Source organism: Sander lucioperca, chromosome 6, assembly GCF_008315115.2.
Source record: "Sander lucioperca isolate FBNREF2018 chromosome 6, SLUC_FBN_1.2, whole genome shotgun sequence".
In the NCBI taxonomy this organism is placed as follows: Eukaryota; Metazoa; Chordata; class Actinopteri; order Perciformes; family Percidae; genus Sander; species Sander lucioperca.
The window spans coordinates 12,997,612-13,021,019 of NC_050178.1; the positions used below are offsets into that span (position 1 = coordinate 12,997,612).

Genomic DNA, 23,408 nt, shown 5'->3' on the forward strand with positions numbered 1-23,408 from the left:
CTTCACTACACCAAAAGTAGGGTAGAGTAATATTGGTGTATCACTGTGTAAATTCTAAGGTAAAGGTGTATGTTGGGGCAATGAAAGTGCAAACCCACAACATTAAAAGGCTGACAGAACTAGCTATACACTGCATTTTAATATTTGGAGACAAATTTCTGGGAGAACAAGTCTATCAGCTAATAAGGATTTAACAGTATGTTAATATTAAACCATATAGCATTAACAGTCCAGAACTGGCAAGCTACTTTCTTACTGCCAAATTTATAAATGCTGTCATCCTGAGATCTCACCGGCCCATGCACTGACAGGCCTGTCAATGTGCATAGTAGCACCTCTTCAAAAGAGCTATAGTCTGTGAAAAACGAAAGGCGGTGCAATTCCCACAAACCGGGCTTCATACAGGCTAACATTAGCCCCATTATCAAGCCACAGGTCAACACCCTGAAATGGATGAAGCTGTACTGCTCTGCGACGTTGCATTCACTGACTTGTGCACTAACTAGCATTAGAGGCTAACGTTACTATTTAGCTGGCTGGCAAAGTAACTAGCTAGGCACACGCACCTTGCTAGCCAACAACGGTAACGTTAACTGAACAAAGCCGGTAACCGGTGTGGAAAGCCTGATAGACTGCCGGTGATGGGGCTTTTCTATACCAAAAAATGTCACATTATCTATCATTAACATTATTCCACTGAATTCAAATGACAGCTACTGTTATTTTCAAAAACAAATGTAACTAGAATCAGTAGTGTAGCGCGAACTCCCAAAAATCGAACTGACATGTCCGTTAGCTTTGACAACCGGCTTGATAAGCTAACGTTAGCATACTTAGCTAGGTTAGCTAATTGTCCCCTCCTCTCCTCCAAGCTCCCTCCAAACGTAACCCTCATCCCCGCATTTAAACCTGTGTTATATATCAATAATAAAACAGCAGTGTATGTTACTGTCATAAAGGGGAATGAAATGCATAACATCACAAACAATTTCCCATGTTACCCAAGTGAAAGGATACTGAGGTGGTGGTACAGCGCCGGGCTGAGGAGCTGTTTGGGCTCCCGGCGGCAGAGACACGGAGGTCAGGGTAGCCCGCAGTTGGCTCGACGGAGAGGGTCCACTTCCAGGTCCGCTAACTGCGACAGCGGCGGATTTAGGGACCACTTTCGGTGGCAAACTCATCGCAAAAAAATCAACAAATAAAAACAATACCTTAATAAATACTGATACAAACAACGCCTAGCTTGCATACATAGAGCAAGCGTAGCAGATTCTTGAAGCAGGCCCAAAATCCCTTTAACGAACTGGGATAGCGAAGCTCGAATAGCAACACAAACGTCTTTTTTTCATGGAAAGTCGCTGTTCGGATCAGCGGTGCTATTCATGGGGACGGTGGGAGGTTTAGCCTCCCTTGCCCGCCCGGAACCTCTGCGGATCCGGCTCGGTTCCGTTTCTTTCAAAAATAAATAATCGCCAGGATCTTCAACCTCCCTCGGCGATCTACCTTTTCTTCTCGACACGTATGTTTCCTATCATTTTTTTTCTCACAGAGATGAGAGACTTCGCCAACATGGCGTTGCGGCCGCTTCCAGCAGTCCGGGCAGGACAGATGATTCGGCAATTCTCGGCCAGTTACGGATTCGCTCGGCTAATCAACTAACCTACAATCAGATACAGATACCGTACATGGCTCACGTGTCCATATGTCTGAAATACTTTTTTTTTGTCTTCTTTTTAAAAATGTTGCGGTTTTCAAGTCCTTAAATTTAGTTAATGAGATTAAAATCCAGGATGTAAGAGCATATCGTTGACAATGGCTAACACATTAAGAAGCAAAATAATTACAATAAAAGGTCTTCAATTACATCTGTTTGCTCAATTGATTATAATTATTTGTGTGTATGCATTGCCAAAATACTTCACATCAAGAATTTAGCTGTTTCCCCACCTTCATGGACTGTACTGTGCACCAGCAGCAGGAATATGACATGGATTCTTTGTGTTATTAGCGCCATCTATCGTTCACCTGGCTGCTTCACATGTGCAAGTCAGCAAGACAATTTGACATTCATTTTACCGTAATTGGTTAGGTGGTGTAATCTGAGGCAGTGGATACTATTTAAATCTAGTCACACATCTCAGTACTACAAAAGGTGTGTGTATGTAAGCTCAAGCAACTGAACACATTGTGGACATGAGCCAAACTGTTTTATGATTGGTTTTACTATACAAAATAATTTGTGACAAACTCTTGCACATAAAAACAGGTATATATGGCACATCATAGTTTAGCCTGCATGGCCAAGTTTTGGATGAAAAAATAATTGAGGATTTAATGTATTGGTCCTCCAGTACAGAAATGAAATGGCAGCAATGGGACACAAATATCATGTAAATCTCTCTATAAAATGTAAGTTTGACCAGCGTGTACAGAACATGTTTCTGAAATATTGCAATGGTTCAAATACAAACAGTTGTTGTATTATTCAAATAGATTCACACTTACAATTCTTAATAAACGGCTTTAAAACTGTCCATATGAACCAGATTTTCATTTTCCATCCGGTTAAACATCTTTCAGGTTCCTGGTTCACTGTCATATAAAACCTTGTGACCATAAATAAAATACAATAAAAAGACATGGGAGCAGATCCAAGCACAGTGAAGAGTTACAGCAAAAAGAAATATCGCTTTGCTTATTTATCACTTTATGTGAAAAAAAAAAGCAGTGCACAAAATTTGAGAGTGGTTCCCCCATTTTCTGTAACCATTTGTGGGTGTCCAGTGTCAAGTGTCCAAAAAGCACATTCATAGCTACATTTAACTTCAGAAGGTGGGGAAAGCTGTTTGGTAAACCAACAGTCCTTGTGGAGAAGCACTGAAGATTGAGATCCTCCATACAGAGCAGTGTACATTTTGTCCTGATAAGCATTAAGTGGCAAGGCCGTAGGTGTTTCAGTGGTTCAAGCTTTCCCCGTCCGGAGAGACTTTGTCGATATATTCTCCCAAAACGTCCATTTCACTCTTTGCTGATAAACAGCACTGAGGCATCACCAGAGCTCACACTTATGTTTAGGGTTCATGGGAGCATCTGCTTTGCAGCCAAAGTGGTTTGAGAATTCGCGCGAGTTGGAGATGGTGCCGATGACTCTAAATCTTGATGGACTGTGAGGATCTGTGATGACGCCCTCATGTGAGCTTTCGGGGGTCCTGACAGAGCACCATACCTGCAGGAATAACAACAGATAAAGAGAAACAAAATGGAGGGATTAATCAATGTTTCTGCATGGTCCTTTGAAATTATTTTGCTGATTTCTATGAAGATTTATAAAAGGGATTTCTTGACTGAATTGTTTTCGTTGCTCATGATTTTTCATATTCATTTGAATTCAGTTCTTGTCATTCGAGCACTTTCAAGTGTTTTTTGAGGTTATTCATTTTAAATATCCTGTCTAGTGTTCATATATGTTTGGGCTTGTTTTATTCTGATATTTAACTTAAAGCCTTTAGAAAGAAAAAAAAAAAGTTTTTCTGCTTGTTCATTGACTGTTTGGGCTTCACCGTGCAGAACTATGTGCTGACTCCAGGGCACATACACTGAGAATGGACTTCACAATGAAGTAGGAGATATATTGTATCCCTGCAGTTAAACTTTGGTAATGAACAATATTTGCATATTCACGGATTGTTCCAAGAAGGGAAAGAGCGTAGATGACTATAAAACCATATCAGACACAAACTAGTGTTCAAAGCAGAGTATTGTTAGCCTGACAGGGCTCAATCTGAGGGGCGGGATAAACGGTTGTCTTTAAAAATTCTCTCTGCACGCAATAGGATAGCGCTACAACCAAGCAGAGCAACGAAGAAAGTAGCGAAGCTAGTTGATAGATTAAACCGTATCTGGTCGGCAAAACTCCAAACACGTCTTCCTTATTTAAGAATGACTTCAGTGCCGTTCTTTGTTCTTTTCTCAAAGAAAAGCTTAACTCCAAGTCTTCCAGAGTTGCGGCCAAAGCCGATTCAAAAGGCCGCTGTTCCCAGCAGCAGCAGCCATAAGCCCGCCCACCGACTCTATACACAATGTGATTGGCCCAGCCAGAGTTTGGTTTTTCCAGCTCTCAAGCCAACGGACAGTTGCTAGACCCCCTGGCTGCAAATTACATTTGCTGCCGCTAGGGTGCGTCTAGATTTCTAGGCTAGAGTATTGTCTATTCGTACCTCTTAAAACATGTCTGGAGTGGCGCTTTAAGAAATGCAGTGAAAACAGCAGTAGTCTCAGTGTGATCAAGTCAGAAGAAACAATATGAGTAATACGAGTGATACAAACCTGGGCAAACCCTACAAAAAACAGCTGATGGTTCGTCATTCCCAGGGCAGGCAGCGTGGCCTCCTCGCCGTTCGTTTTGATCCAATTCGCATAGGCCTTCGAAAGCAACAAATGGCCATGTTACACACATGCAGTCACTGTTTTTCACTCATGTAAACATTAGTGCTGTCAAACGATTAAAATATTTAATCGCGATTAATCACGATTAATGTCATAGTCAACTCACAATTAATCACACATTTTTATCTATTCTAAATGTCCCTAGATGTCTTTTTGTCCAATTATTTTTTCTCATTTTAATGCTCTTATCAACATGGAAAAGTGGATCAGCTTGCTTTGTGCTTTTGTCGCCTGGCTTTGACGAGGGGGCGGAGAATTCGCATCAGCTGTGTGCTTGGCCATCAAGTGGTATTTCAGACTGGACGTGCTATGATGCGATGATAGCTCAGTTCACAACGACAAAACACACAGATCACTTTGGTCTTGTCAATGGAACCATTTGGCAACTTTTTAAAAGTAAACTTTCCATTCAGAATCTTATTGGCATCTATTCGGCGTCTCGCGCTCGCAATCCACTCAAAACATAACGTTAGCCTACTACTCTTTGGCCGGCTCGCAAGCCCAAACAAGTTTGTGCGGCGTGCCTGTTGTTTTGTTTCCGGTCTAGCTAGATGCGGTGTGGTGTTGTAGTTTTTCTAACGTTACTAGTTGTTGCAACAGCATGTGAAAAAACGACAAAGTTTGCTAGGCCAAAAAGAACGTTAATCTCGCGATAAAAAATTGACGCCGTTAAAATGGGTTTGTGTTAACGCCGTTAATAACGCGTTTTGCTGACAGCACTAGTAAACATGTATAATGATATAGACCAAGGGGAAATAGAAGATCTACTTTAGGTTCTGCACAGTGTTATTTCCCTCTGGTTAACATGTACCGCGTTATGCAGGCTGCTTTTACTTCCATATGATTTGCTCCTGCTTCATAGCTTTTGACCTTTCATTACAGGGAAAGAATGTGTGCATGTGAAGAAGTAACCAGAGGCTGACAAGGCCACTCATAACCACCTGTTGCATTTCCAGGCTTCACTGTAAAGCTGCTTTTTCCAATACAGATGAATTGGTGTGACCCACAACAGCCTCAAAGAATAAACTAATGCAGGGGATTAATGTCAGATCTGCATGACCGTTTACTGGCCTTGTAAACATGCAATCTGACAATATTGCTCTAGAAAAAAAATAACAACAGTGGTGTAAACTGTCTCTCCTGCACTAGCATCTAATTGTTTGTCTACAATCAGTGACAGTGTCACTACCCGATGTGAGTCGAGTGCAGATGTGAGTTGCGCATGCTCAGATTTAAACGGTTTATGGCATAACGTGTCATACTGAAATTTGTGAAATCCATAAAATAATAAACTTTTCTCATTAAAAACAATAACAGAAGATGGAAATCATTTCAAAAATGTTTTAGCTATGATTGTTTGATTGCTAACGTTAGCTCAAAACGCCATTCAAGTGACAACCTTTGTTGTGTTTGATTGCTAACTTGTAGCCAGCAGTGAACAAACTTTGTTATGTAGGTCCATTTTTATTGTATTGACATTACAGAAGTCTCTCGTTATCAGGTTCTTGTAGGCTACTTGTGACAAAGTGACGCATGCGCAATTCACATCTGCACTCGACTCACATCGGGTAGTGACAAAAGAAAGCCATTTTGCTTCCATGTTTTGAAACATTTAAGGTTACTCATGCTTCCTATCCGACATCAGACCTTGTATGCGGCCTTGAGTCCACCGTTGTCAGCAATGTTCTCTCCCAGAGTGTGTTTTCCATTCAGAGGCTCCTGGTTGATGCTGTAATTTCCGTACTGCTCCACCATGCACTGCGTCTGCTTCTTGAAAGCCTCCACAGACGAGTTCTTCCACCAGGGACGCAGGTTTCCCTCCTTGTCGTATTCCCTCCCTTTAATTAAAAAGTGTTAACTATTAATTAAATCATTTAGTATTAGAATGATATCTTCCATCCTCTCAAATGTAAACTCTTCCAAATGGAAAGCTGTTTACCAACCTTGGTCATCAAAAGCATGAGTCAGTTCATGGCCCATGACCACTCCAATTCCACCGAAGTTAAGAGCTCTGAAAAACAAAAAAATCATACATTTAGAAAATCCTGTTGTAAAAATCTATGTAGCAAACCGTTATTACAATACAACAGCTTTTCAACGGTTGTGTGTATGGGCCATAAGAAAACCGTTTTGGGGGAAAACACTTTTTTGCCAAGAGTTAGATGAGAAGATCAATATCACTCTCATATCTGTCAGTTCAATATGAAGCTGAAGCCAGAGGCTGGTTAGCGTAGCTTAGCACAAAGACTGGAAAAAGGGGGGAAACCGCTAGCCTGGCTCTGTCCAAATGCAACCAAATCCACCAACCAGCACCTCCTAACATAATAGATTTGTTTCATCTTTATAAAAACCATGTGTAAGCAACAAGTTGTGGTTTCACGCGTTTTTTTTGCGATTCTATTTCTTTCTTGTTGAGCTGCCCACATCTCAGATTTGTTCAGCAATTCAAATTGAATCAAATCAAACTGAATATTCAAATAAAATTAATTAAAGTGAAACACATTTTCAGATTATATCTGCAGCACATAACAGGACTCACATGTGTAGTTAAAGAAAAACAGCTGCTAAATGACATTTCCCATGGATAGTGCTGGTGGGTTGTATTTTGTTTTTACTATCAGTACTGTTGTATACTTCAGTAGTGTTTTGATACCATCTTTATTCCATGCTGCTTATATGTAGGGTTGGGTACCCAAACCCGGTTCCACTATGAAATCGGACCAGATTAGAACGCAAATTTCGGTTCCTCATTTTGGTTCCACTTAATGTGTCGACTGAAATATTTTCCCTCTGTCAAAATGGACGTAAAAATATCACACTTTCTCTGTCTACCGTAAATGACGGCTACTTTTAAAATGCCATATTTTCCCTATGGGCTCACCAAAACGGACGTAAAAGCATATTAAACATTCCCTGCAGGTGATCGCTAGTAAACATATTACATCTTTGATGTCATTTTTCAGTTTTTCAAGAATCGGTTTAGGAATCTGATCTAAAAATCTGATCTAATCTGATCTAAAAAATCGTTTTAAAAGTACCGGTTCGGCATCGGAATCATAAAAATCCAAACGATACCCAACCCTACTTGTATGGTTCGGTGGACTGAAAACAATGTTTAACTTGTTTTCTATTCTTTTCAAATAAAATCCATCCAACATGACTTAGTAAGCCTGCAGTGCAACGCACAAGACCTACTTAGGCCAGGAATGGCTGTAAAACGGAGCCTGAAGAATTCCTGCAGGTAGAACCATCTCATTCTTGGTTGGGTTGTAATATGCATTCACAGTCGGAGGGGTCATGCTCCACCTGAAAAAACAAACACGGAACACAGAACCAGCATGTGAGGTCGACATCAAGGACACAACAAATTCAGAATATCGCCGGCTATGCTTTGCCAGGCTGACTGCAGATCAGCTTGAAAGGCATGGGAACCCACATATGTCGTCTCCCCCCCCCCCCAGCCTAATTAGAGACAAGGATCAGTTCAGCGGAGAGAAGTTGGTTGCATGGGAACATTTGTGGATGGCAGCAGTATTCTGCTGACCCAGTAGTATAATGGGAATGTGTCCCCATCAGAGTGTGTAGCTTTCTCTCTGGCAAGCGGGGGGAGGGAAATGAGGTTTACTGGGAGCGAGCAACTCACTGGTTTCTGTTGGGGGTTTTCCTCAGCTGGTCCGCGGTCACTCTGGCTGAGAAGTTGTAGTACTGCATGACATTTTGAAAGTTAAGATCTGACACCACCTCGAACTAAAAGAGAGATGAATCAGAAGTGATAGTTAGGGGTTTTAGTGAGACATCTGTGAAAAATAAAAGGGATGGTTAGGACATATATACAGTTCCACATTTACCTACATCATTGAACACTTTGTCCAGCTTTGTGGCGTTCATGATGAACTCTGGATATCCAACCATGTTGTATATCGCATCTGCCTGTGACAAAAAAAACAACTGTAAAAGACACATTTCACACCAGGTGGCAGTGCTGTTTTTCTTAGCCACTTTTGCACACAAAACAGAACTCATTCAGATGTTAACGTATCGCTAAAGCTGCAGTAGGAAAACATCCTGGGAAAGAAAACACACGTTATCTTTCTCCCACCTTTTCTTTTGCTGCCTTTTTCGTCTCTGAATCCATCCAGCTCACATACTTCAGGCTGTCCTCAAACGCCCATTTAATCTTTGCAACCATATCCTCAGCCTGAAGCACAGAAGAGACAAAACCAAGTCATGAAAGAACATCATCTCAGCGCAGCAGGAGCCGCTATTTGCGAGGAAAGGACATTGAAACGCTTACAATGGCCTTGCTGTCCTCGGGAAAGGTGGCTTTGACAAACATGGCTCCTAGAGCAAAGCCCAGGGCGCTGTCTGTGTCGCTGACGCACAGCTTCCAGCGTGGAGTGCAGCTCTGTAACACCAAATCAACACATCAATTCATGTTAAGAAAAAAATGCATCCTCACTGTTAAATAGCATAAATCTCTTCTTCTTTCAGTGTGTTACATTTCGTTCAACGCATTTCGTCTGCTTCAGTCAGTCACTTCCTACAATTCCTAGAATGAACATGCCAAACCCCAGAGAATGTGGCGGGACTTGCACCATTCCGCCGTGGGCTGCATGTGTAGGTGGAGAGAACTGTAGAGATGGTGAAACAGTAGCCAAGTGAGAGCGTTTCTCTCAAAACAACATTTCTCCTGCAAAAGCCCTGGAAAAGTTTGGCGACCGGGCCAATTTGTTCCTGCTTCTCGCCCAGTGCATGCTGGGAACTCTGAACATTTAACATTGATGGATTTCTCCCTATGTGTGAAGTGGGGACCTACACTATTGGTTGTTTTCTTGCCAGAGGACAATTTTTAAATTTGCCATTATGAAATACATTTTTAAGACATTAAAACAAAACTACATCAGCCTAGTTTTTAGGCTTTTTTTTGGATATATACAATTCATAAAACATGAACTATAACTGCCACTGTTTACAAAAAACTCTTTTACATTTCTTTTTTACTTTCTTTCCTAAATAAATAGACTTTAATCCAGTGACGTAGAACACGGAGGAGCCACTGAGTAGAAGATTCATCTAACAAAGAAAATCAACACAAAGGAGAGAAAATGTTTGCCATCTTCTTGAGAAATTTGTGACCTCTGCGCTCCGTGTTTTTTGAGACAAAGCTGAGCCGTTATCTCTCTGTGGGCTGAGAGACACAGTGTTCTCTCTAAAGGACTAAGTGGTAACAACCAGGATACCCAACATGCCATTTACAGCACACTCAAAACTGAAGCAACGCAAGCGAGGTGAACAGCAGAACACCAACTAAATGGAAATGAATGACGGAGGGGAGTGATTTCAGCGGGGAAAAGAGTCACATCCGAATTTATAAAGTGCAGTTTCACTTAGTGCTTTACTATTCTTTGACACATTATATTTTACTATATATATATATATATATATATATATATATATATTATAATTATATTATATTGCAGCAAGCGTTGTCTGCGTGGAGTGTCACCACTTGCGACCACTTTTTTGGCCTTGACTCCTCACATAATTATTTTCAACAACTTTGTCTCCATCTTTCTTATAGCAATGATTTTACATCTTAACTTTAAAAATTCTAAATCTCACACTCAAACTGCTAATTCATTGATTGCATGTAAAAAAAAAAAAAAAAAAAAAAAAACAACAACAACAACAACAGTCCCTATATGACAAAGTTGTTATCAAGTGAAAGGAAGGACAAGGACAAATGGGCATGCATGTATACATAGATATAGAGGATCAAGGTTGGAATGAGGAAATGAGGAGTGTTCTGAGCAAGCAACGGTAGTTGTAAATGCGTGCATGTAGGCACCATAGACTGTATATAGAATGGACCAACAGATCCCGTTGCTCTGGACGGAGACCAGTGAAGGCTATTAGAAGCACCTTTCCGGTGAGCGCTGAGCGTTACTGCGCAGCCTCCAACTGAGAGAGACGACGTAAACCTGTCTGAAAGTTGCAAGTCTTCTGGTAGCTGTGCCAAGAGAAATCTCAATCATTCAGAATATTGCAGAGACGGAGAGCGTAGGTATATGTAAGGAGATAACATAGACACAGGCTAATTATTGCTAACTAAAATGCTAGTTAACATTAGTAATTAAACTTAAACAGCTAATGTAAGTCGAAACTGCCTGCGAGCTTCTCCTGTACTACGGTAATTCCTTTACTATGCGACAGTAAGTCGCGTGGTTATGACACAATCGTTAGCCTATTTTTACAAAAACGCCTACTACGGAGCCATAACGTGAGGTACAAGGTAATGGAGCCTTTTATACATTGTCGTGTTTCTTTAGAAATAAACAATGGACAAATAGAGTTTTTAAACTCTTCAGATGTAAAGTTATTCGCTGTCAAAGTGACGTCAAAATGAATGGAAGTCAATGGAATGCTAACGGGGGGTGAGTGCTTGTTAGTATCAAAATGGCGCCATAGGATCTACGCGTTCCGAGGAGAAGCTTACCCCCTTGGTAGGCACAGATGGAAAAAGAGACTCGGCTGCACTCTCACATAAAACAGATCCACAAAGAGAGACACACAGAGAGTTTTGGGGTTTGTTATTACAACCTGACCCTAGTTGAAAACAAGGCCGAGGGAACAGGATCTTCCTCAGATAAGGGCCTGGAGCCTTCACAGTCAAACTGTTACTCACTGAGATGGTACAGCTTGCTGCCTAATCAGTTAGACAGGATACATGTTAAAGTCTGAATAGCTTTGACTGTGTGCCTAATTCAGGGCTGCACCTAACAATTATTGTCATTGTCGATTCATTTGTCATTAATCGATTCGTTGTTTTGGTCAATAAAATGTCAAAAAATGGTCAACAAATGTCGATCAGTGTTTCCCAAAGCCCAAGATGGAGTCCTCAAATGTCTTGTTTTGATTACAACAAAGAGAAACTCAGTTTACGGTCACGGAGGAATAAATAAACCAAAAGATATTCACATTTAAAAAGCTTTTTTTTCTTAAAACATTACTCAAACAGATTTGAATTTAATAGTTGACAACCAAAATGATTAAACTTTGTTGTTCTAGTCTAATTAAAGTCTCAGTTCACCCAATTAAAAATAAACATTTGTTTTCATGTATCTGTAGTGTAGTGGCATCTAGCAATGCAGATTATTTTGGTTTAATTAACAGTGGATTTAAGACACAGATTTTTGCTTTCGACCCAACACATCGAAGCTGAAAGGAATTTTGTTTGTGGTGTTCAATTCAACAGCAACGTCTCTGTCCAGAAACAATGTCCAAATCACTTTGGTTTTCAATGGAACTATTTATTTGGTAGAAAATATATATATATATATATATATATATGTGTGTGTCTGCATTTTACAAAAAGCCTCCTTTCAGTTGGAAGTAAGGAAACCAAGTTTCTCGTTTACAAGAGAGTTTTGGAAAGCCGGCTGCTACATTAATGCCAACATAAAGCACTGACTGATCATTTACATTTGTTGTAAAGTCATGTCGTAATGAAGGGAAACTTCTGCTCCTCGGTTGGTGCCAATTTCCATTTAACTGCATTCAGTAAAAACGAACCCTCTGCCGTGTGTCACACACAGGAACAAGAGGTCAAGTGAAAAGCTCTGTAAACCAAGCTGTTGGGCTTTGGGCCACTTCCTCTGCCGGCCCGGTGTATACTGGCCAAAGAAAAAGCCAACAAAGCAGAAAGATAATAGCAAAACGGCAACTTAGATGTGTGTATCCGGTTCACCAACTCACTAAAAAAACATTATCTGGATGAGAATCTGCCACAGTAGTTTTATCCAGAATTTTTTATCTGCTTATGTAATCCCACCTCTGTTTTTAAATCTATCTGTGTCATGCTGGAAAACAATGACCGTAAAAAGGCCTAAATTTCATCTCTCACCTTCTTGGTTCCGTACATGACCTCAAGGAAGCGCTGCTCTGCATCCTGGAACCTTTGGTCCAAAATGGACACAATCTTCCTCACCACCTTCATTATCATGTAGTTGTTGAGTAGGCTGAAAAAGGAAAAATATCAAATTCATTGTTTTGTTGCCCTCTTTAATACTGCCTGGGTGCTTACCCTTGTGCCTTTCAGTAGGAGGATTTATGCATGTATAATGTATGTAAAACAGTTGGCAATACATGAACAGCCTGTGTTTGATGCATAAATGGAAAAACTATTAAAGCATACAAACTAACTGACCTTTTATTTGTTTTAGTTATGAGGTCAGAAACTTGCTGGAGGTATTCTTTGGCATAAACAACCACCGGCTCGGACTCGTTGAGCGGCACGGGAGCAAACACTTCTGTGAGGTACGGCATCCAGTCCACTGCAGGAACCAGAGTCTGAAGACACAGATAGACACACTGAGACAACGTCTGGACACAAACATGCATAGTTTCTTTACAGTCCCACATCCTGAAGATTTACATTTCTATTTTCACATCATATAGCTTTCTTAAGTACTTCGCAGGAGCAGTCATGATTTGTAGAAAATGATTATTTTATGTGTTGTATACTGTTGCTGTTTTATTTTGGCAGGTCAAAAGTACATTATTTCTTTTCTTGTTTGTCAAGCAATTCTATCATGTTTACATTCTTGTCTTTTCACAGTCATAGTTAATATTTAATAATAAGCTATTGCACTGTTCAATCCCTGCACTGTTCACTTTTGCACTACCCCAATTGCACACACTCTACCATAGCACCTTATCATGGTCATTGCATCGCATGGTCCACATACCAGACCTTTGTAATCACTTCACAAATTGTTAACTCTTTTCCCTTTTCCCTTCCCTTTTCTCTCTCTCTAGTTTGTTTTGTTTGGGGTGGTATGAAAGCACTCATTGGAACTCTGGTGCAAACCAAACAACCGATCTCTGCTTTGCTTGAAAACAGCGATCTCAGTTCACTTCTAAGTGCACTAGAGTTCGGTTCACCTTAGGTGAGAACGCGATCCGACCCAAATATAGGAAGTGAACCAAAAAAGTTTATCGGACTTGACCAAAAATGTACTAGCCTGCAATTTAAATTAACTGAAAAATGCACACAATGTATGGACTTAAATATGATAACCTTCAAATCCATAATTTATTATGACCATACATCATACACGCTCGTCGTCTGTGTGACAACACATCATCATCCCGCTCTCTCATCAGGGCTCTTCCTCTCCTTCCTATTGTTCGCCTTTCTTCCAAAATATTAAAATGTAAAAAAAGCTAACTAATCAAAACCCCATGCATTTGGTGTTGCTCCATTAATTCTGAGACCAGCAAGTGTCAGTGACATTTGTTTACAATGTTTGTCGCACTTTACAAGTGCAGTGAGAACGCTAACCGACCCAAATGAAAAATGCAACAATCCTGCAACGTCACCGCCGAATCGCACCGAGTCTACCGTACTATAGGCGTGAAAGCGCCCTTACTGTCAGATCCTTGGCCTCCATCTTGTGGTAAATGAGCTCCTCGTCTCTTCTCTCGTCCTGCGGGACTGTGATGTTGGCCAGGGTGGTTTCAAAGTCCACAATCTCCTCCATCAGTGTCCGAGACGTCTCCTCTGAGCCGCCCAGGAGAACCCCTAACTCCGTCAGGAAGTTGAGGTATGCCGTCAGATACTGCAAAGACCAAGCAGGAAGCACAGTGAGGTGGAGGTGTGGGTGGGGAAAAAAAAGGGGGATTTGTGTAAGTGTGTTGAAATTCAACTAGGAAAGTAATCCTAAACTATGTAAACACAAGCTACAACGCAGTTTATTTTTCCCCTGAAGTTGAAATATTTATCTTTTAATATTTCTTTCTTTGCAAAAGCCAAGAACAAGCCTTTAGGTATTTTCATACCTTAACTTTCATTTTTTTATTCTCATTACAGAAAATGCCTTGATTTGATGACCTGATTTGAGCTTAAATATCTTTCACTTTTACTGTCCAACTTTGTACACGCCTCACCACTGTGAATCCAACGATTTGCCCACAGTACCTTTTCATTTGCGGTTTTGTTGAGGTAGTAATCCCGTGAAGGTAGCCCCAGGCTGGACTGATCCACCTAGAGTCAAGAGAAACATACTATGACCCCCAGTTCAACCCTCACAAACAACCTTTTGTTTTCATTCCTGCCATGCCAGCATGCAGAGGTAGAAGGTAGAAGCTGGCCAAAGATCACATCTGTGCCATTTGTTACGGTCTCACGACACTTGCAGAGGAATGAACTCTCCTGTCAAACTATCAATGCGAAATCAAGACCTGTGTGATAATGAGCGAACTGTCCCCAGATTATCAGCAGAGATTAAATCCGTCCCCTGAGAGAAGCCCGTAAGAGCTGCTTATACTGTAAATGTGATCAAAAGGCTTCAGTGATAAGCACTTTCTGAGATGTAAATATATGATTTTAGACAAATGCACGTCATTGTGTATAAAAATGGCCTGTCTACAAACCCCGGACGCTCTCACCTGGATGATGTTGCTGTTTGAGTTTTTGGAGTCAGTGCTAACAAACACAGTGAAGAAAGGCGAGGTGCGATAGTTGGCTGACACCATACGCAAAACCTCCTGGAAGTTGTCCTTGTCCCAGGGTTGGGTCAGGGCCCACCCTCCTATCTGAAACAGGCAGCGTTTAGGCAGACATTCACAGACTGCTAGATGCGAGGACATTGTTTCTTTTAATAGCAATGAAGGATTGAAATGATGAATGTGTTTGATGTTCGACCGCTTTAGGAAATAAGCATACCTGGTTGATTAGCTCCTGTAGTGGCTTAGCTCCTAATTCCTCAATCTTGGCCTCATTCATGCAGGCCTGATAATATCGCTGGGCCTTTTCCTCAGCCTTACTCAGACCTTTCATTGTTGTGTTTTCTGCCTCGTTAAAAGATACAAGATTAGTTAGGTGAATGAAAAGCAAGCCGTTTTCTCCAGCTCTGGAAAATGAGCCCAGAGAAAGACACATTACACCTTTGCCTGGGGTGAAGGCAGCTGAGGACACTGTGAAGGACTCGTACCTAATAAGTGCTTCATTACAAGCATGTTGTGCTCCCAGAGGTTGCTGAAAGGTCCCCAGCGGGACTTGCCCTCAGGGAGGGGGTTGTTCTTCACCCAGCCCCCACAGGCAAAGTTGTAGAAGTCATGGCAGGGGTCCACGGATGTGTCCAGGGCTCCCACCACCGCACTGGCCACAGTGATGCACGCCTCGGTTAGGCACAAGCCCGGGTGAGCTGTGGGAGAAAGCACTTTTTTTTTAAAAAAAGAACAATAGATAGTTCACTTTTGAACCCTCTGCATTTGAGGACCACTGTGGGTAATCTGAAAATATTTCTTGGCAGGACATCCAAATACACGTACGCATGAGAGTTTTCAGACCATCTGGAAACTATTATTTTATAAGAAGTAACCGGCCAAGCTAAACAACCTGGAGAGGAATATCTCTTCTTGTAAAAATCCTTTATAAATAAAAGCCAAAATTTGAGGCTTGATGATCTTGTCTTTGTAGGAGGCAATGTGACACCTTAACTATTGCCAGCTGATTATGCAATTGTCTAATTAATTAAGTAGACTATATAGATTGCCAGATGAAGGTTCAGGATCCTGGTTGAATTTCTCTAGATGTCTTAAAACAAAAGTCAGTCCCTTCGCTTTCAAAATGTATTCAGTGTTTTCCTTAGGTTTGTGGAGGACTAAGTTGCATGTATTTAGCGGGGGGTTTTAGTGCTCCTCCCTCAGGGAAATGTTACGTTGTTCAATTTAAAATATATGCAATTTTTCATCATTTTGGAGCATTATTATTACCATATCTGTGTCTAAAACGTTGGCAAAGCTAGAGCAGATAATAAATAAACAACACTCAATAAGCTTAAAGACAAAACTTGCCAAAGAAGTACACTGGGGACAAACTACAATCATTAGATCTGAGAAAAGTCATTTAGTTAGTTTAGATGCTCACACTGATTTTACATTCATTCGGTTTAGGTGGTGCCTAAGCCTAAGCCTTATAAATGGTAGGGAAAACCCTGGTATTTAACTGTGTTAGTGTGTTTTAAAAGGGGAAGCACAGAGGCTTTTGGCCACTCTGTGTCACTTTTTTAAGTCTAAATACAAAAGCTGTTTAACAGGAGGAGCTTTAGAAAACTAAAGAAAGTGTTTAGAGAAGTGCAAGTGCTAGTACAATTCCATGGGACAACCTACTTCTGATACTCGACTTACTGTAAAGACTTTCACCATCTGTCCATATAAGGTATGAAACAGAGACGGAGGCAAAGTTACGAGCAGTGATGAGGTTAGTACCCCGAGGAGAATTCATCCTTGTTCCCTTTATTATTTCAAAGTGTGATCTGACATACGGCTCTGAATGGGAGGAAGTGGCATTGGGTTTCCCATAGTATATTTGAGGAAACCAGCACAGATGAGACGCCGCCTGGATGTGATGGTAAATCCGCAAGCCCTTTTCCATAATGAACAAGCTCAAGGGAGAGATTTAAAGTTGTTTTTAGGCAGCTTAACTGAAGGTGTGGCCTTGGTTTAAAAATAAAAAAACAACACTTATACTGTATTAAATAACACAGCCCTGTAGTTTTTAAAGCTGGATAGGTTGGACGTGAAAGAAGAGAGAGAGAGGGGGGAATGACATGCAGCAAAGGGCCGCAGGTCAGAACCGAACCCGCGGCCGCTGTGGCGAGGACTAAGTCTCTGTATGTGGCCGCACGCTCAACCAGGTGAGCTACTTTCACATTATAAACAAAAGGTAGTGCCCATTGATGGAATAGTTTGACATTTTGAAAAATATATATCTTTATTCACTTTCTTGATGAGAGTTAGATGAGAAGATTGTTCAGCAGCAGTGGCAGCAAAAACTGTCCTGTCCTGTGACGCCCAGACACTGTCCGGTGACTCCCATGACTGACTGTCCCGGGACACTCCTCAGGACACTACTAACAGGACAGGACTACTTCACGGAGAGCACAGGTGTTTCTTTTCAGCGTATGTCACCATAGCATTGAGTTTGAATAGAACTTTCAAACTCACTCTGTTTGTAGAAGACCCCAGTCGTGATGAGAGATATAAACAGGCCCGCAGACACGACGCACAACAAAAACAGCAGCCTCCTCTCTCTCGGTGTCCTGTCTGGCCAACATGTGGGACCACGGCCGTGCAATAGATTCACCTGCGCGCACACAAAAAAAAAACATTTAAAAGTGCTTCACTTAATCCACTAGTCAAATATAACCATTTTAAAGAGGTTTAGCATGGTTAAGAGACAATACATGACCTTCAGCTTTAAATCACACAAACATACTCTTAATACTGTTTTGTTTGTTGAACTTTGTTGAACTAATGCAGTGTGGACAATATTGTCTATAGTCAAACAACCTCTTGCGGAATGGATGACAGGTTTGGTTTTAAAGCACAATGGCTTTTTTATTGCGGCGCTTTCAAAGGTTAAGCATTCTTCTATTGTTCCCTCACTTCTAGCGCTCATAAAGGATATTTTCCTTCTGCCCTAGATTGGGATGAAACACAATAATCTTGTTGAACCACATCTGCTTCGTTGTGATGAGAGAGTCAATCAAAAGAGTCAGCCAAATGACTCAACAGTAACCAGTTTATAGACATTCTGCTACAAAGCTACCTGGGAAATTAACATGAAAGAATTAATAAGTCACACGAAAATCCATGCTTTGTGGTCAGTGACTGAACTTTTCATCAATGATTGGTGCAGGAGATCTTAACCCAGCACACCCTGCTCATGCACCGTTTCTACTGAATGTTGCCTTAGTTAAGGCTGCCAAGGGAGTGTATTTCCTACAGGAATGATTCCAAGGGCCACTCACAAATCTTTCACAGGGCGCATTTAACACACTGGCCCGTCTTTGAGTATCCCCGCTGTAAATAAATGCTAGATCTTGGACCTCACATACATCCTGTGGAAGTCAATTACTCCTGTAAGTGTATAAGGATACGATTTACTGCTATTAGCCTAGATGAGGGTTCAACAGTAAAACTTAATGGGACCAAATCAAATGCCAAAGCCACAATGGCTTCTTAATCCCTGGAGCTCAGCATGTTGGGTTGATTTGGATCTAAACTGGGTTTCTGAGTGTAACTATGAAAATCTCACTGCCAAGTCTGTGCGGTTTCCATCTGTAGCTTATCGAAACCCTCCATTTTATTACCCTGAAAACCATGGCAAAATGATGATGAATCCAAGCCCTCTGTTTGAGCTCTTCAGGTATACTTTTGTTCAAATAAAGCATGTGAGGAATGACCGCACTGAAGCCTCTCCGCTGCTTGTTCTGAGGTTCAGAAGTCGACGAAAAGGATTTAAACTGTCTATAAAAGAGTGGTTAAACCTTTAAAACGTATCCCGAGCAAATCATTTCGCAATGCTGCTTTTTTAAAACCATAAATTACAGGTATGGTAGTAGAAAAAGATGTGAATCAATTTGCCAATCAGCAGTTACTTACACATTATGCTAAGTGACTTTAACAAACGTAGGATCATGTTAAAAAGTTTTTAAATTGTGTGTCACTGTCGACAAAATGACATACAGATCTGTCTGAAACAAGAATTAGCGTTAACTTGACGGATCACATCCCATAAGTTACGGACAGACATCAAAGCAAGGACTGTAGTATCTTATGTTTCGACAACAACAAAAATCTGCATTTCTAATCAAAGCCATTATTTTAAGTTTCCATTTTTCTGAAAAGTCTAAGATTTTTACATGACAGCAGTGTTACTTTCCATAAGGTGTGAAACCCTCATAGGCATATACATTTTCCTTGGTACTGTACTGTATAAATAGTACAGTACTGACAGTAACCAATTCTTAGAACAGGGTGTTTGCGTGTTTACCTGCATGGGCGAGGATGGGTAGATGTCGTCACCGGTGGAGTCCACCAGGTCCTCCTCATCCAGCGTGGCTCTCTTATACGTTGACATCTGAAAAGTCAAATGCAGAAAAGACTCTCTCAGTGCCTCCATGTTCCTTCTTGCCCCTCTCCTCTCCCACTGATGTGTGAGTGAGAAGAGTATTTGTGTGTGTGACGTCTATTCTTCAGCAGTGTCTGAGGTTTCAGGGTAGGGTTTCCCTCTAAAATCCATCAGGAGGTATGTGGTATATCTGGTTGTAGCGCTCCCACTCAAACAACCGAGTTGACTTTCAAAGAGCGTGTCAGTCCTCTTCTTTCAATTGCACTTTTCTGCTCCCTTCAAGCCCAACAACACCTCTCACAGCTCCCATGGCGGCTGGCAGATCTCCCCCCCCCCCAGTGTCTAACGTCACAAAACACTACTACACAACTTCCTCACGAAAGTCCTAGTGAGATCTCCTTGTGGGTCCCCTCTTCCTCTATAGTTTTGTGGCTCTTCCTGGGGCAAACTTCTTTCCTGGACTTCCTGCTCAGCCCAGTCTATGCAAACACGGCACAAGAGAATACGGAACTAGTGGAAAACAGGAAGGAGCACTGACTTGAGCGACTTGCGTGACTGTGACGAAGTGTAGGGAAGTGATTGTGTGTGTGTGTGTGTGTGTGTGTGTGTGTGTGTGTGTGTGTGTGTGTGTGTGTGTTTGTGATTGTGTGTGTGTGTGTGTGTGTGTGTGTGTGTGTGTGTGTAAGTGCATTCCGCAATGTGGTTTCACTTAGATTTGGGGAGGGAGCTTCACAGTTGTAGTTCACACCCAGTGTCTTTTCTATAGGGCATGAAACACTCGGGGGAGGAGCCTTGAAAAAACATCCTCCCCCCACTACATGCTTGTAGTCGCTGCCCGTGGCAACCGTTACCTGATAGGCAGTTCGTCTCCAGTTTAACCCCTCACCCACAGGGCCTCCACCACAACATACAAACACTGCAATATAGAGTATAAGAGTTTACTCATTAAATGCAGAGTTAGTGTATTGAAAGGTATTTAAAAGGTGAATGATTAAAAAAACGGTATTGGTTTAAAGGAAAGCAAACACAAAAGTGTGGGTCACCTCAAGACGTTACAACTAAACTTCTAACATACTGTTGATACAAACACTTAGTGAGATCTACTAAATATGACATCCAAATGGCTTTTCAGAATTAACAGCAACTCTGCCCTTAGAAAAGATCACGTATGCAATCAGTGGTAAGCAACCAATTTTTTGATAACGTCTGGGGCCTCCTTTAGAAATTTCCTTGCAAATAAAGACTCGTCTCGTTTGGTGGAAACACTTGGGGACGACCCATAAGTAGCCCTCTGCAGTTCATCTGGGAAAAATGTTTGTCTGGTTTTTCAATGACCATTATCTAATTTATGTGCAGTGCACACTTGAGAGTATGAGCAGTGCACGGTTGGTTTTGAACTTATTCCCCCCTTCGTATTTACTTATGTAGTATTTGTATTATTATTTTATTGTGTATTTCAGTTGCTTTTTTCTTTAGTTATTTATATTTATTTATTTGTCTTGTTTGGTTGTTATGTCTTGGTCAGTGTTTGATGGACATGGGTTCCGCAAGGTTTGGGGCAAGAGTTTTGAGTCTCAGTGGTTATATGTAAATGTTATTATGTCTGGAAATAAATAAAGATATTGTGGGAAAAAAAATATATGACATCCACACTGGACTAAATCCATTTATGATTAAAAAACATATGTAGGGCTGAGCATATTTTAAAATATCTAAAAAACAATTCTCTCAGTCCAAAGTTTCAAATGTGTATTAATCTTGAATTTTCGATACCAGTTTTATAAAACAAACAAAAAAAGAAATTACAACATTACGGCAGACATCTTTTATCTATTTTTTAGCTCCTACTACTCTGTGCGTAACGTAGAGTTGTTCCTGCGTGTCTCTACGACGTGTAACGTGAGACAGCCAATCACAAACAGTATTAGATCTTGGTAGAAGCATGCTGCATGCTTATTGGCTCACTGACGCCGATGAGATTTACTCCGTAGGTATTGAAATGGGGTATTGAATGAAAAGGCCTTTTTCGATACTCGATACTTTAGAGGAAATTCGGTTGGCGCCTAAAAAGCATTGAATTTGGTACCAAGCCCTATTTGTTCATCAGTAATGTTTGTAAACACAGGTCAAATAGATCTATGTTTTCATCGTATGATCAGCTGATTATTATAGAGGTGGTGATGGCACAGTGGATATAACACATGCCTTTGGTGCGGGAGATCCAGGTTCAATTCCCACTGCGATGCATCAACCAATGCGTGACATATATAGCAATTGTAAGTTGCTTTGGATAAAAGCATCAGCTAAATGACATGTATTGTATTATACAAAATTCTCAGTAGAAAATAAGTTACCTGTGATTTATATAGTTTGATTTTGGTTTAAAGAAATCAAATGTTATTTTAACACTAGCAGACAAAGGTCCTACAGCTGAAACATGAGGCACTACAGTACCAGCGCAGTAAAGAGGGTATTGATTAACCTCAGCTGTCTGTCAGACAGAGACACAGCTCACTCCAGACTTATTCCTCAACACAATGGGCCTGTTTTGACCTGGATCCAGCCTGAGTGCTCCAATAACAACCGGGCCCCTCTAAGTACGTGTGTTTTTACCTGGCAGTAACGTGTAAGAAGTAACCGCAGTAACCACTTCCCTGCTCCATATGCAAATAAACACGAACATCATTTCCTTTTACTAACTCTGTGGAGATAGGTCTTGCAATGTGAGACTAATAAATAACAAAATAAGAGGTTTTCGACGTTAGAGCAAAAATGTCTGTAGTAATATTGGGGACGTTTTATAATGCTGCACCGGAACAAAAACAGAGACACATCACCGACAGTATGATTATAACACACAGTTCACTCTCAGTGGTTTCTGTGACATGAGAAAAAACGTTGAATGAGTACGTAGTTCCGCTCACAGTTGAGTAGGCGGTCCTTAATGTGGTCCAGGACACATACCTATACACACTGCTTAAAGAAAGTGGTCACATGTGGCCCAGACCACCTCCGGCTTGCGTGTTTCCATTTTAACATCCACTGAGCATGAGACAAACAAGTGACAGAATATAAATGTTTACAGATTACATTTTCTTGTAAACATAACCTGTCCAGATCCATGCTTTATTTTATTTTACACTTGTTTCACGCAAACATGTCACAGAGGGAAAGTCATGTTCCCACCACAAACATTCCAGGCAATTCCAAGCAAACCAGATTCCTGTTAACTATCAGACAAGATGCTGCAAAAGGAGGGGAAAAACAAATGAAATCATATACACCCTCACTCTGTTAATGTGTTTTTAAACTCTGTTAAACCCAGCTCCCGGCCAGCCAAGTCACCTTATCGGCTTACAAAAGGATTGTTGGGACAAAAGATGGAGGACTAAAGTGATGACAGATGCAGAGAGACAGACATGGAGGGAGGAGGGGGAGAAGCAAGAGGCCGACCAATTGTTTAAAAAAAAAAACACTTTCAACTACATAAATGGCTTCAAATGACCTATAGCTGAAAGCAAAAAGAGTCTAATGGGGATATTGATGTCTCTCTCTCTCTTTACACACACACACACACACACACACACACACACATGCATTTGGTCTCCATCAATATTTAACCTACAATTCATGATTACAGCTGTTCCATTTAACAAAACAAGGAATGCTCACTGAATTACTCAAACCGAATTTTACCTCACTAAAGTATTATTAAACTGCTTCGTGGGCCACAAAGCAGAGCAACAGATGGCGGTAACCACTGGCACAGACCAGTGTTGTTGTCGCACACACAAATTCCTCAGCACACAATCACTGTTTTTGAACCCTTTCCTGACACTGGGTTCTGTTCAGATGTGCTTGCACATATTGCCACACAGATTGACATCCGCTTGAGCCAAATCCCTTAGTGACAACACTGCCTTTCCTTTCCTGTAAATTATATTTGGTGACTAATATCAGCCATTTCTTGGGAGTTTCCTTGTGACTTCCCCTTCTACATCCTGGTCCACATTATCCTGAAACCAGGTATTACATATAAATA

The 23,408-nt window shown here is 41.1% G+C and overlaps 2 protein-coding genes across 19 annotated transcripts in view; both read right to left on the reverse strand.

The window, feature by feature from the left end:
- Window positions 1–1,626, reverse strand: part of eif4g3a (eukaryotic translation initiation factor 4 gamma, 3a) — a 63,758-nt gene extending 62,132 nt beyond the window's left edge. For all 18 annotated transcript variants that reach the window (XM_031302002.2, XM_031302001.2, XM_031302003.2 and 15 more), the window contains exon 1: window positions 1,018–1,626. In XM_031302002.2, coding sequence (XP_031157862.2) covers window positions 1,018–1,181 — 164 coding nt within the window. In that variant the 5' untranslated portion in view covers window positions 1,182–1,626. The remainder of the gene's footprint in view (window positions 1–1,017) is intronic.
- Window positions 1,627–2,204: 578 nt separating this feature from the next.
- ece1 (endothelin converting enzyme 1) lies at window positions 2,205–19,885 on the reverse strand. The gene is made up of 18 exons (XM_031302009.2): window positions 19,289–19,885; window positions 17,458–17,596; window positions 15,441–15,653; window positions 15,173–15,297; window positions 14,896–15,042; window positions 14,426–14,491; window positions 13,878–14,066; window positions 12,653–12,795; window positions 12,350–12,464; window positions 8,741–8,851; window positions 8,546–8,644; window positions 8,299–8,376; window positions 8,090–8,193; window positions 7,642–7,752; window positions 6,390–6,457; window positions 6,094–6,284; window positions 4,327–4,422; window positions 2,205–3,226 (listed from the first exon to the last, which is right to left on the reverse strand). The coding sequence occupies exons 1-18, from the start codon at window positions 19,415–19,417 to the stop codon at window positions 3,050–3,052; spliced, it is 2,301 nt and encodes a 766-aa protein (XP_031157869.1). The 5' UTR covers window positions 19,418–19,885; the 3' UTR covers window positions 2,205–3,049.
- Window positions 19,886–23,408: the final 3,523 nt, after the last annotated feature.